Source organism: Pinus tabuliformis, chromosome 2_2, assembly GCF_031772625.1.
Source record: "Pinus tabuliformis cultivar Carrire ecotype Pingquan chromosome 2_2, CPIR1, whole genome shotgun sequence".
NCBI lineage: Eukaryota > Viridiplantae > Streptophyta > Pinopsida > Pinales > Pinaceae > Pinus > Pinus tabuliformis.
The window spans coordinates 911,755,155-911,769,469 of NC_142300.1; the positions used below are offsets into that span (position 1 = coordinate 911,755,155).

The 14,315-nt window shown below is 40.8% G+C and overlaps 1 protein-coding gene across 1 annotated transcript in view; it reads left to right on the forward strand.

Annotated features, from left to right (window-relative positions):
- Window positions 1-697: 697 nt before the first annotated feature.
- LOC149195985 (uncharacterized) overlaps window positions 698-14,315 on the forward strand; it is an 81,678-nt gene continuing 68,060 nt past the window's right edge. The window contains exons 1-2 of the mRNA XM_089408089.1: window positions 698-1,857; window positions 2,605-4,204. Of these exons, the coding sequence (XP_089264215.1) occupies window positions 698-1,857; window positions 2,605-4,204 (2,760 nt within the window). The remainder of the gene's footprint in view (window positions 1,858-2,604; window positions 4,205-14,315) is intronic.

Sequence of the window (14,315 nt, forward strand, 5' to 3'; positions counted from 1 at the left end):
CAACCAACTGATCAAGAGGACTTGGAGCAATCGGGTAAGTTTACTATCTATTCTCCGTCTCCTCCTCCTTCATGCATGACTTTGGGCATATCATCTCAATTCACTGCATCTGCATCCATCCATACTATATTATCCTCTGCATCCCCTGCATCCCCTCCACTGAATAATCACAATCACTCCACACTCACATGCTCCCTTCCACTCCCTTCACCGGTGGCTCCTCCATCCAGAATCACTTCGACTCTGGCCTCCCTTTCATTAAATTCATCACCGTCTCCTCCCCGCTACTCCCTCCGCCCCCGCATGAAGGACAGGGGTCCGGATGCAGTTGGACTTGACCTGAATCGCATGCCTATGTCCCTCAAGAATTCCCGGGCAGACCCTCCCGCATTACCAAGGCAAGGCATACTGCTGATGAAGAAGTCGCCCTGGGGCGACAACAGACTATCTTCCGGGCCCTTAGAGCGAGGAATGGCCCATCCCCCCTCCCCTCATGAAGTTTCTTTCTTTCAATTGCCGGGGGTTTGCTAGTTCAGCCAAAAAACTAGCACTTAGGAGACTACTCCTATCATCTCAGATGGACTTCATATTTCTTCAAGAGACCCTCTGTCAAGCTGAACCCCTCATCCACACTCTCTCTGTCTGGCTCCCTTCCTGGACCTTCCATGCATTGGATGCGTCCGGACGATCTGGGGGAATGGCCATTGGGGTTAATAACAAAGTTGCGGAGATCAAGAACACTTTTGGAGGAAGAGGGTTTATAGGTCTTGATATCTGTGCTCATTCTGCTGTAAAAGACATCAGGATTATCAATGTATATGGCCCTTGTACAGACCGTGCCAATTATTGGAGATCTTTACTTGCATCAGAGCTGTTCCAGGCAGACAACATCATACTTGGAGGAGATTTCAATTTCTCGCTCGGATATAGTGAGTCATGGGGGCACTCAGCCCAGGTCGACTCCCTCACTGATACTATATCCAGCCTACTAGAGGATCATCACTGGGTAGACATACCGTCTGCTAAGCTCCAATATACTTGGACAAATAACAGAAGTGGAGACCAAAGCCTTGCAAGAAGACTGGACAGATTCCTTATCAAGGAATCTCTGGTTAATGATCTCCCCAGAGTTCGGCAATGGGTTGGAACGGGAGGCATTTCAGATCATCGGCCAATCTTCTTAGAAGCTGAAGACCTAACCCATAAGATTAAGAGCCCTTACAAATTCAATGCCTCTTGGTTACAAGATCCCTCTTACATACAATTGGTGCATAATTTCTGGCAATCCAATGCCATCAGAGAAGGAGAGGACATATCAGTGGGCTTCGTAAGGAAACTCACAGAACTCAAACAGATCACCAAGAACTGGGCACACCAAAAACGCATTCAGGATAATCTGACTTTAAAGGAGGCTGAAAGGGTCATTGCAGAATTTGAAGAATCATCAAATGGGACTTTCCCCTCCCCTGAAAGCAAGGAGAATTTCACCTCCCTTATTGCTAAGCGCACTCAAATCCTGAAGGAAAGGGAAGAAAGCTGGAGACTTAGGAGCAGAGCTATATGGCTCACCGAAGGAGATGCAAATACCAAATTTTATCACAAGTTTGCAAATGGCCGCAAAGTAATAAACACTATTTGGGAATTAAAGAATGATCAAGGGGTCACTGTCTCCTCACAGCGGAATCTGGCCAGATTGGCTACTGAGCATTTCAGAGGAATATACAAGGCTCCTGAAGAAGCTAATATCTTGGAAATCATGAGAGTGGCTGAGCTCTTCCCCAGATATATTGAACAAGAAGATGCTGAGGAACTGCAGAAGGAAGTGACTATGGCAGAATTGGAGGCTACTCTGAAATGGTTCAAAAAAGATAAGAGCCCTGGTCCAGATGGATGGACCATTGAATTTTATCTTGCGTTTTTTGATCTTTTGGGCAATGACCTCCTGAATATAGTCGAAGACAGTAGAAGGAGAGGTCGTATATCCTCAGCCATTAAATCCACTTTCATAGCTCTCATCCCTAAATCAAATGCCCCCAGCACTTTTGATGACTTCCGCCCTATATCACTCTGCAACTGCCTCTACAAGATTATAGCTAAGACCATTGCCAACCGTCTTAAGCCCATTCTATCGCATCATATATCCGCTGAACAATTTGCTTTCCTGCACCATAGACAGATCCATGAGGCCATTGCTACTGCCCAAGAGCTCATGCACACCTTGCAGATTAAAAAACAAAAAGGAATGATCCTCAAGGTGGATCTGTCCAAGGCATTTGACAGAACCAACTGGCTATACTTACGGCTGTTGCTCACTCACCTGGGCTTCCCTTATGACTTCATCAAATGGACCATGAGCTGTATCACTGATGTATCCTACAGTGTTTTACTAAATGGGGAAGCTACCTCTTTCTTCACTTCAGAGAGGGGTCTCAGACAGGGATGTCCACTCTCCCCTCTGCTGTTTTTACTCATTATGGAAGGGTTGAGTAGAATTATTTCATCTGCACGGGATAGACATCAGTTATCTGGTATCAAACTTGCAGACCATCTATTCCTCACTCACCTATTATTTGTTGATGATATCCTTATTTTCCTGAATGGCAGTGTTGGAGACTCCACTGTACTCCATAACTCATTTCTACTCTTTCAGCAAGCTACTGGTATGAAGATTAATGTCAATAAGTCCACCATCACTACTTTTGGCTGCTCTATCAATGAAATAGCTTATGCTAATCAGCGATTCCCTTATATCAACTTGACCTTGTCAGAAGGTATTAAATATCTTGGTTTCAGACTGAAACCTAATGGATACAGAATAGCTGATTGGTTATGGCTAATAGCCAAGGTGGAAAAGAGACTTCAAGTATGGTACCACCGATACCTCTCTCGAGCTGGCAGACTGATACTTATTAAAGCTGTGATTGAAGCCACTCCAGTATACTGGATGGCTCTCACTTGGATTCCCAAGGGCATACTCAACAGGTTACAACATATTTGCAGTAAATTTCTTTGGAAGGGCCACCAGCCAGGTAGAATTTTTGCCTGGGTGAAATGGGACACTATTGCAAAACCCAAACGCTGGGGGGGTTGGGGTATCAAAAGGCTTGACCTTTTCTCTAGGGCTCTGGCTGCCAAACTTGGATGGCAACTCCTCACCACTGATGGACTTTGGACCAGGGTAGCGTATGCTAAATATATCAGGCCCTTGAATGTGTTGGACTGGATATGCAGTCAACAGCGAACTAACCATAACATTTCCATCATATGGAAAGCGGTCATCGGTACACTACCCTTATTAAGAGAAGGATTAACTTGGCGCATTAAGGCTAGTAATGCGGTCCGAATCGGACTGGACCCATGGGTAGGATGTGGAAATACACACAGACTCTCAGATGGCCTCATTGGGCATCTTAATGACAGAGGTATCGTACACATAATGCATATTGGCGATCAGGCAAACTCCTCCTTCCTCCATCAAGCCTGGACCAGCGCTCAAGCATTAGATATTCCGGCACAGTGGCGCAATGAATGGGCAAAGTACACGGATGCGCTCACTCAAGCTCACATCAGACTTACTGAAGGACTTGATGAAATCGTTTGGGCTTTTGCAAAACATGGAGCATATACCCCGAAGCTTGGCTATCTAAAGCTCATGGAGTCTCACAAGCCTCATATTATCCATCCCACATGGAAGGCATTATGGAAACTCAAATCAGGCCCGCGTACTCGACTGCTCATGTGGAACATTCTCTTTGACAAAGTACCTACGGGCACCAATCTTATGAAGCGATCCTTCCATGGACCCTTCCGCTGCCATCTCTGTCACCAGGAGGAAGAAAGCACTTTACACTTATTTTTGAATTGCAGCATCACATTACATTTTTGGCATGACCTCACTTCTCACCTCCCGCAACTGAATAATTGGCATGGTCATAGCTTAATGGAGGCATGGGAGAACTGGAACCATGAACACTCAGGGAAGGCCATTAATATTCCGCTTCTTGCATGCTGGGCAATCTGGATTGCCCGGAATCAGGCTATTTTCAATCTTAGAGCCCCCCACTGGCCTACTATCCTTCTTCATACCATTGCGGATTATAACATGATACCTGATGAAGAAACCATAGGTCCTGTTCGCATCATTAAACAATTGGATATTGACAAATCCAAACCATGGGCTTTTTTTGATGGTTCTGCACAAGAGGTGGGCTGTGGGGGAGGAGCAGTACTATATCTCAATGATACACACAGCTACAAAATTCAAATAAACTTAGGCAGAGGAACTAATAACTATGCTGAACTGTGCACTGCCAAGCATCTCATACACTTTGCCATACAAAAACAATGCAGACATCTCCAGCTGTTTGGTGATTCTAAAATAGTTTGCAATTGGCTGTCTGATGCATCTCATTGTCATGCATTTTCGTTGAGGCATATATTAGATGAGGCAAAGAGACTGACTACTTCATTTGAATCATTTGCTTGTCGTCACATCTACAGGGAACAAAATACCATTGCAGATCAACTCTCCAAAGAGGCAGCGCACAGACAAGGAGACAATTGGCTGATACAGGAGGAAATCGAAGGGTCATTCTATCAGCATTATCATAGACCCTTTGATGATCGGATGGATAATGGGCTATAAAAGCCCACTTTCAGATTTTCACTTGTTTATTTTTGTTGTCATTAGTTGTATATATCTCTACATATTTAGCACTATACAACACTTTATCTTTGATATATATGGCTCTCTGCGTAGAGCAATGGACTCCTATTTTGAACACAGTTAGTGTACAGTTTTGGACTGCTCCCTGCGAGGAGACAATTTTGTTTATAGTACCACAGACTGATCTTGTTAGGCACTGCTGCCTGTATATGAATGCTTCGGCATATGCAAAATGTAATTTCTTAACTTTAATAGAAATTACGACTTTTTCCCAGGGGAAAAAAAAAACAATTGTGGGCTACTATGGGGCACACCAATAATAGTATTGGGGCTACACTAGTATTATAGGGACCTAACATTATCCGGTTCACTGAAATTCACCTTTAGTATGGGTGGTGAACTTATTGGCATTCTCCATTTGCCTATGACCAAAGGGTTTTGATCTCATTCCCTTAAATCTAGTTTTGTCCTTCTTCTTCCATTATGTTTGGGTCTCATTCTTATGCTTAGACTCATTTTAACAGTACTTGAGGTACCCTTGGATCTTTACTTTCTCATCCTTGATGTATGTAACATATCTCAATAGTTATAAAAAACTATTATTGTATTAATCAATAGTAATTTATCTTAGTTTAATCTCGTTAAATTCTTGAATCTTCTTGTTATAGTACCTTTCAAATGGGTACTTTTCTTGGAAATATATCTCAAACCTTTTCCATGACAACTTCTCTCAAATACCCTTAATGTTCCTCAAATCTTCCCACCAAATGTCGGCTTTTCCTTTTAAGTTGAAAATGGTCACTTTGGCCTTCATGTTCTCTGAGTAGTCATGTACTTTGAATTATTTATTCATCCCTAATATCCAAGGTTATGCTTCTTTATCCCTTTTAATTTCCCCATCAAAGGTTAGTCATTTTTCTTTCTTGAACTCCTATGGCATTAATATTTCCCCACTCTTCCTTCATCAATGGTGATCTCTAATTGTAGCACTTGATGATTGATAAGGGTTGCCTAATCTTCTTTCTAGAGTGTTGAGCAAAGTTTCTCCCCTCATTGTATCTTCACTTACTTGTATGTGTCTCTTCCCCGAGTTACTACCTTCTACCCCATTAGCCTTCAATCCATGCTTCCATATTTCTGATGGAATTTTCTTGGATTTGTGTTTACCTATGTAGTTGGCACCAAGCTCGTGTTGTTTATATATTTGCAAATCTGATAGACTAAAAAATCACGACATTTACTTATGCTTGCCTTTTCTATGCTCTAACAAATCCTCTCATTATCTATGTTGAAGCTTCTCAACTTAGCTCTCACACTCTTGAGGCTTCCTATTGAATCAGGGTAATCCTTCTCTGACATTTTTCCCACTGAATCCTCTTCTTAAATATGACAGGATTTGGGCATGTTGTATTCTACTATGATAATGCTCGCTCTTTGGTTCCCTTGTTTTACCTTTGTGTCTTCTTATCTAGTGCAACACACACACGACTGCTACTTTAATCAAACACAATAAGACATATTCACTCATCACCTTAGTGTGTTTGCAACTAGCATGTTGGCATGTAGATAGCTAAACATCAAATATCGGGTTGGTATGTTATTTAAAGAAAATATCAATAATTTGTTATGCCAATAATCATATTAGTCGCAATTCTAAGATTAGCACACATGATATATATATATATATATATATATATATATATATATAGATATGAACCATTAATTAAATACCACTTTGTAACACTTCCTCCCACACCCTTGAACCTTCACAGGTTGTGGGAGGTGTTACTTTATAATTAACCTAACCTCTGAGATTTGTTATGAACATGGGGTTACAAAAATGCTTCCTTTTTAAAGGTTACAGGATTAACTTATGATACCACCATCACATCTAGCTCGTCAAGGTTTTTCTGGGGATATAAATTTTATCTCAATCTGACTCTCATATTGAAAGTTATGTCTATTTGAAGTTTGGCATATTAGAAGATGGCCACATCATTATGTTTGCCATGTGGCACCCACGTGACCTCCATTTGTACTTGACAAGTCAATATATTGGGTTCATTAGGTTGGATCCATGTCACATCACTTGGTTGTGTGCCACCTGTGGTGTTTGAACAATAACAAAATGATTAAATGGGTGGCAGGGAATGAGCCATGGGAAAGGTTCCATGCTATCAGTTCTCAAGAAACCGGAGTGGTTTTTATTGTGATGGTTTCCCATTTTAGAAACTCCCCCCCTCGTTAATTCACAACGGACCTTGGAGGACTCAAGGTGAATCATGGGAAAAAATCAGATCCATATCGACCCCACATTGTGATAATGTCGTTCAAAGGTAGCCTCCCTTTAACAAGGGCCCCACGACAGGAATTCCAATGTCAGATCGCCATTTTGTTATCCCACAATGGACCTAGGGGACTTTAAAGTGATTATGAGTTGTTGACCCACCGTGCTCACAATCACGTCATCAGATAGAATCTAGCTAGTACACAAGCCCATCCATCAATGATGGGTGGTCCCATGATCTATTGTCACTAACATACGGCCATTTTCATATCAAATGTTGTCACTTCCCTACTATCATTGCTCGATAGAGGAGGCACTACGCTGTGGCAATGTTGACGGTCCCATAACTTAACGGAATTGACATATGGAATTATTGTCTTCATTTGCTGATTCCACCTATTTGATCCAGGTGGATATCAGTGACCACTCACCTATTCCATTGGCTCACGACATGATTTTCCTATATTGGAAATTTTATATTTTTGGCAGTTTTTAGGTCTTGAATTTTGAGAGTCGTTTTGAGGCCCACAATAGTGTTTTTTGAGGAAATGGGCCAAAAACAATCATAAATTACCATTTCTAGTGGGAAATTGTACTTTTCAAATAAACCTTCCCAACAAGCTATCATTCTCACCAAATGGAGATCATATGCTAAAGTTACGACCCTAGGAAGTTGACATTCCAACTTACCCCACAAGGCTATAAGTCTTTGGTACTTCATATCCTAGGGTTTGGATTATGGATATTTAGGGTTTTTCATTGCTTCTTCATAATAAAAATGCCTATAATCCTCATTGTAACACAATTAAGGAAGATGTGTAGTTGTCACCTCTCTTCTTGGAGATAAGCTACCATCGTTCGAGCTAGTTTGCTTTCATTTTACATGTATACAATTTTAGCATTTTCCCTCTATTAATTGAAGTCAAGTTTCATTATATCTTTGTGTTTGGGTTTTAAATTTTTATTTCAATTCATTTCGTTCATAAATTTGGATCAATGGTATTAGCGGTATGTTCTTTATCTATTTTTTTGTGAATGTCCCCAATGAGGTTGGGGTATAAGGAGTTGGGATTCAAATTGCTTGAGCCCTTGCAATATCATCCACGTTGACTCCAACAACCTCCCATGGTGGAAGAAAAAAAAGATGAGGGAGTAGGAGATCCTATCAAACTATTGCTCAAAGTATCCCTTGAGTGACAGAGGAATGAGATGATGGATAATTTTTTCCAATTCCTTTGACAAATTCCAATAGGCAACACATCTTCATTTAGTGGCCATTTCCGAGGCATAATCCCCTTTAAGGTACAAGTAAATTTTTATATTCCTATATTTGAAGGCTAGATAAATGCAGATGCTATAAAAAAATAGTCATATTTGCTAGAAGGATATTTCTTGGCCCATAATTTTTTCGATATAGAAAATATTACTTTTGCACTCCTTAAAGTTGCCCCCATGTCATGGACCAGTGGGAAACTTACTGTGTGAAAAGGGCCATGGAGAAATCCACATTATTTTTAGTCACACCCACTTAGAACTCCTTTAGGGATGTTATCAAGGAACAATATTACCTTGTTCGAAACCACAAAGACCAGTACATGACATGGACCACATTATGGCATAAAAGGGACCAAGTAGTGTTAAAGTCCACAAAAATATTTCATATCTTGCGCACCAAGCTAGGTATAAAGGACTCTAAGTGACATATGGTGCTTAAGTACCATGGCTATTTGCATAGATACATCCTAACATAAATGGAGTTCCTGGACATCTCCTCACTTGGCACAACATACCGATATGATGTCAATATCGAGCAAAAATTTAAACAAAAGAAGCAAGACTTTGGATCCATGAATCCTTCACAACAGAATAAGGACAAGTGCATCCCCAAATCTCTAAACAAAGTACAAAGCCATGATGGACCATCCTAGGACAACCCATTGAAGCCACGAGCAAAGAATGGTGATGGGAAGACAAATAAAGACACATGAAAGTGGTGTGAGTTGCACAAGAGCCCCACTTATAACACAAATGAATTTTGTGAAAAGTAGTCATTGTGGCTGAGCTAAAAGATTCAGATTCAAATGTAGGTTCTAACTCTAAATGAGACTTAGACAAGGGGGAATAGATCATTGATGTCGAACCCAATGCCACCATTTCCACCACCAAGGTCCAACAAAGTGATCTCAAATATTTGGAGGAAGGTGAGTGTCTATTTCACTCAAAATGTGGGTGAAACATGCTCCAATGTGTTTCATTGTTGAAGTGGCAATCAAAATAAACTCATCTCAACATAAATGAGTAAGAAGTTGGGCCTACTGAAAATACCCCACCCACAACCATACACCATCATGTGGCTCCACCAAGGGTGAGATCTCCATGTCAACCGACAATGTCGCTTGCCCTACAACATCAAGTCTTTCACAGACGATGTATTGTGTGATGTCACTCCCCTTGAAGTTTGTGGTGTTATGTTAGGCCAACCATACTTATGGAAGCATCATTTGTGTATGAGTCTAGACCTTGTAGTGTTATTATTAATTTGGATAGAAAATTATACATGATACCAGAGGTAACCCTGCCTACTTCCATTTCTTTGATCTTTGATACGCAATGCAATAAAATCATTTCCAAGAAAGGGAAATTTTTCTTCTTCCTGATTCACTCTCAAAATAAGGAGAAGATCGTGGCCACATCCATGGCCTCCACACATGGCTCCTTTGCTCAGTAGAGGCAAGTGGATAAGGTCATGGAAGAGTATAAAGACATCGTCTCCTCACCCACGAGGCTACCTTTTCACTGTCAAGTCAAGCATTTAATTGTTCTAACCCATGACATACCTCTACCAAATGGGCTAGTCTGCTGCTACTCTCTTCCAAAAAATGAGGAGATTAAGCAAAATATCTAAGAGTTGCTACAAAAAGGGCACATACGACCAAGTTCCTCACCTTGTGGGAGCCCAATTGTACTTGTGTAGAAAAAAAATGGGACCTGGAGACTCTACATTGATTATCGAGCTCTACACAAAATCACAATCAAGAAAAACTACCTAATTCCCCTGATTGATAGCCTTCTTTACTAGCTCAAGGGGCCAAGTACTTTAGTAAGATTGATTCGAATTTCGACTATCACCAAGTTCCAATAGAACCAATTGATGTGTAGAAGATTACTTTCAAGTCCAAGGAGGGTACTTTTGAATGTGTTGTGGCCACAACTACCACCCTATCAAAACTCGCCTTTGTAGCAATTTTGAATGGGTCCCCTAAAGTTGATCTTCCACCTCTCCGAAAGATTTGTTTTATTCCATAAGCCTTAACCCATTGACTGAGCCAAATCTTCAATTACTAATGGTTAGGTCCCCCTTTTTGACATCTGTCGTATGATCCATTTATAATCCTTCTAGTCCTTCATTCATATCCTCCATCGGCACCCTTTCAACCTTCAAAAACCTTCAATCACACCTTCATCTCCATTATAACTCTTTATAATGGAAATACTCGAAAATATGCATAAATCACCCGTTTTTTGGCCTGTCACAATTAACATTGCGCATTGCTCTCTTCCGGACCTGACAACATTATCAACCCAAATACATATATTTTAGGTCCAGAAGCCATATCGCATATCGCAATCGGCGGGGTCTGGGGCCTATATATAAGACGCATCATTATACCCCGGACCCGTCGATAATTATAGATCCGGGCCTATAAATTTTGAAGTCCGTTGTACGGCCAGACGCGGGCTTTCTCGTATATTGTTGTGTTTTTTGGAAAAACATTGAAGTCGGGGTTTTTCAAAGGGAAGGCTTACATTACGGACATGCTAGGACTATTAACCGCGATATATATATTATCGAGTCCAGACCCCCATTCGCATGTCACAATTGGTGGAACCCAAGAACTTTATATAAGGCACGCCGCGATATTCCTGACTCACCGATAATTATAAATTTGGATGTATAAAGTTTCAAGTCCGTTGTACAGACCGGCCATAGGTTTTCCCATGTATTCCTTTGTATTTTCGTTAAGACGCTCCAGACCCAATTTTCAAAGGAAAGTGTTATATTACGAACTCGTCGATGATTATAGGCTCTAGTACATAAATTTTGAAGTTTTTTGTACAGTCCAGCTGCGGGTTTTCATGTATATTCCTGTGTATTCGGTAAAACATTGTGGTTGCGATTTTTAATGTAAAAGCCCATATGCGGACCCGATATGATATAGATTCCCATCTATAAATTTTGAATTCCATTGTACAGCCCGACCATGGGGTTTTCTGTGTTTTCCTGTGTTAAGCCCCCCCCGCCACTCCCCCCCCCACACTGTTGATCTGCCCTTCGTGGATCCAACGGTCCACAAAGGTTTCAGGTGACCAAGTTGCTCGAGGAATACCGGCCCAAAAAGCAGTATCCTCTTTCCTCCTAGATGCTACGTGTTGTTTGAAGAATGGAATCAGGGTTATCCTTGCAATATCGTTACCACTTATTATGACCCTTCCGAAATACCATCTGTTTTTGTGTTTTACGGTGATTTTCAATGTAAACCGAGTTTTTTCTTGCGAGACCTCATAAATGCATGAATAAAAGAAATGGAACCAATTCTTTCACATTTATTCCTTCTGATGATTAAAAATGCTCCATGAAGGCAAGATTGGTGTTTTTAGGCATTTTATCGTATTTATATAAGTATGACTGATGTCGGTTATCTCGTGAGCGAAGATCGAGAGAAGGCAATCAAGGTCAAAGGACAGGTGCATAGGCATCAAGTATGGCTCCAGATGAAAGATGCATGAGCGGATGTGTTCCATTCAAAGAAACAACCTTAGGCATTTACGGTTGAGTTCCACGTGTTGCCTGTGTATTCCTAAAGTGAAATTGCCCCAGATATCATCATGAAGAGATGACATACAATCATCATCCTCTAATCAACATCTATTCATTTCACTAGGAAATGAAGCGCCCTAGTGACAGGAAACACCTCCTACATGTCAGCAGTGATACCGAGGGGTCTACATTTATTTATTCGGATTGGTATACTGAAAGAACAAGGAAAGACGAAGGGTCAGGACCTGATGCATAAATATTACTTCCAGATAGGAGAGAAGGGATTTTGTTTGGATAAAAACATCTTTGATTTATTGTGAATAAAGAGGATTGTTTGGTTCAAGAAGGAGCATGTTGTTTCAATTTTGTTTCCCCTTTCTCTCATATGTTTAGGATCAATGTGTTGTTGCTGGTATAAAGACAAATGTGATTTTATTTATGCATATTGATAACTTGCAGTTCATGGTTGTTATTAGTTACTTGAATGTAATTCAATAGCATTAATAATCCATGAAAGGCTGCTGATTCATGACTTTTTTAAACATTAGTTGCAAGTGTTATTTGTACGGAAAGGAATGTATATCCATATATAAGTAATTGAATTATGATTAGGATTTAATACAACCTTGTGCTTGTGTGGACCAGTAATTGATTCATTTGGACTTGGGATTTATATATGATGTTTAACCTCCTTTCGTTTTGCTCCTGCAGGATAGATTAGGTCAGTTAGGACTATATTAGAGTAGCTAGAAGTAGTGTAGATAGGATTTAATACACATTGTTTAGCTGTTTTATTTGGTTGATTTAATTGAAGTCTTCTTCCCAGAAGCAATCTTTCAACACCTATTACAGTTCACGGGTTCCCTAAAACCCGTTGGAACTAGCCATTCCAAACTAAAACAGGTCTAATTTGGGTTTGTGATCGGGTTAGTTCCCCTTGTTGGTATAGCGAAAATTTTCCATTTCAACAAATTGGCGCTAGAAGGAGGGCTTCAACTGTCGTCCACAACGTTTCAAGATTTCATTTATAAGTGCCACACATGGATTCAAAAAGATTAATGCATGGATTGTGAAGGTTTAAAAGACCCTTCCTCTCATTCATAAAAGCCTCGTTTCGAACAAGAGACATTGCTGGAGTATCCTGTCACTCACGAACAACTAGTTAGAAGACTTACTCGGGCTTATGCTCATTCCTTATCATAGCTCCCTATCTTTTAGTCTTTACCTCTGAAAACAAAAAGAAAGCCAAGGGTCTATCACATAAATGAATAGGCATCTGCAACCCCTTCTCTTGAAGATATTGTGCCTGATTCTTTGTAGAGTATCGACTCTCCTTGGGAAGAAATTCCTGAGGATTCCCCTTCTGAAGGCAATCTCTGGCTTGATTTGGAAAATTGTAATGAAGAAACCCTCAACCAGAACATCCCTAACGTCGATATGGCTAATATTCCTCAACTGGGTGGAAACCAACTCCCACCTCCTTCGGGAGCACTTCCTCCCTGGCTCGCTCAGAATGTTGTAGCGATACCTAGGTAGCAGCATCCCTTACCCAAAAATGCAGAAAGAGTACTACCTAAATTCGACCCTAGGAAGGGAGACACCGCTGATAACCATATTCACTCCTTCTTCCTGGAAGTGTGCATGCTGGGGGTGGTTGATGAAGATATAGTGTGTCACTTATTCCCTTTTACCCTAATTGGTGCAGCTTCCACATGGTACTTTAGCTTGAGAATTGGATCGATCACCTCGTGGGCTGCCTTTCAACAGGCCTTTTTAGACAAGTATGGTGATGACAAAACCCATGTTGCCTTAGTTCTAAAATTATCCTGTTTGAAAATGGAGACCAAAGAAAAGGTTAAGTATTTTAACATCTGGTTCAACACCTTGTTCAACAGAATCTCGACCACCACTAGACCTACTGAGGAGGTGCTCATGGAATTCTACATCACTGCTCTCCCTGTCCCTACTGTGATGTGGGTCAAAGGGAGTAACACAAAAACCTTACAGGGTGCTATCGATGAAGCAATAAAAGTCGAGAATGAAATGCTCAGTCTCATAGCATGCCATCATACAACCGGAGAAAAGAAAGCCTCTCAAGCATCCAAGAAGAATAATGGGAGTGATAACAAAGGGGCTGAAACCAAGGAAAAGGATACCACAAATGTAGAAGGTTTGCATCGGACTACTAAAAAGTTGACAAATACAGTCATCGATATGAAAAGGAATTCTGGAGAGAGTACAAGTGGGAGTGGAGGAGAGTATAACAACAGAAAACCTTTCAAACCTTTCTATCGTAAGAAGACAGAAGGTATTCATGGTCCACTTGCACTGCCTGCTCCACCCAATGAAGGGAATTTAAATACAGAAGAGTTGGCTCTTATCGGATCGCTCCTTAACCAAGAAGAACCTATAGTGGAGCTAGAGCCAAAACAAGAAGATGAGGAAGAATACCAAGTAGAAGAGCCCTTGGAATAAGAATCTCAAATCAACGTACTGTGGGATTTCTATACAAATGAGAACGATGATGACCAAGGAGATAGTAT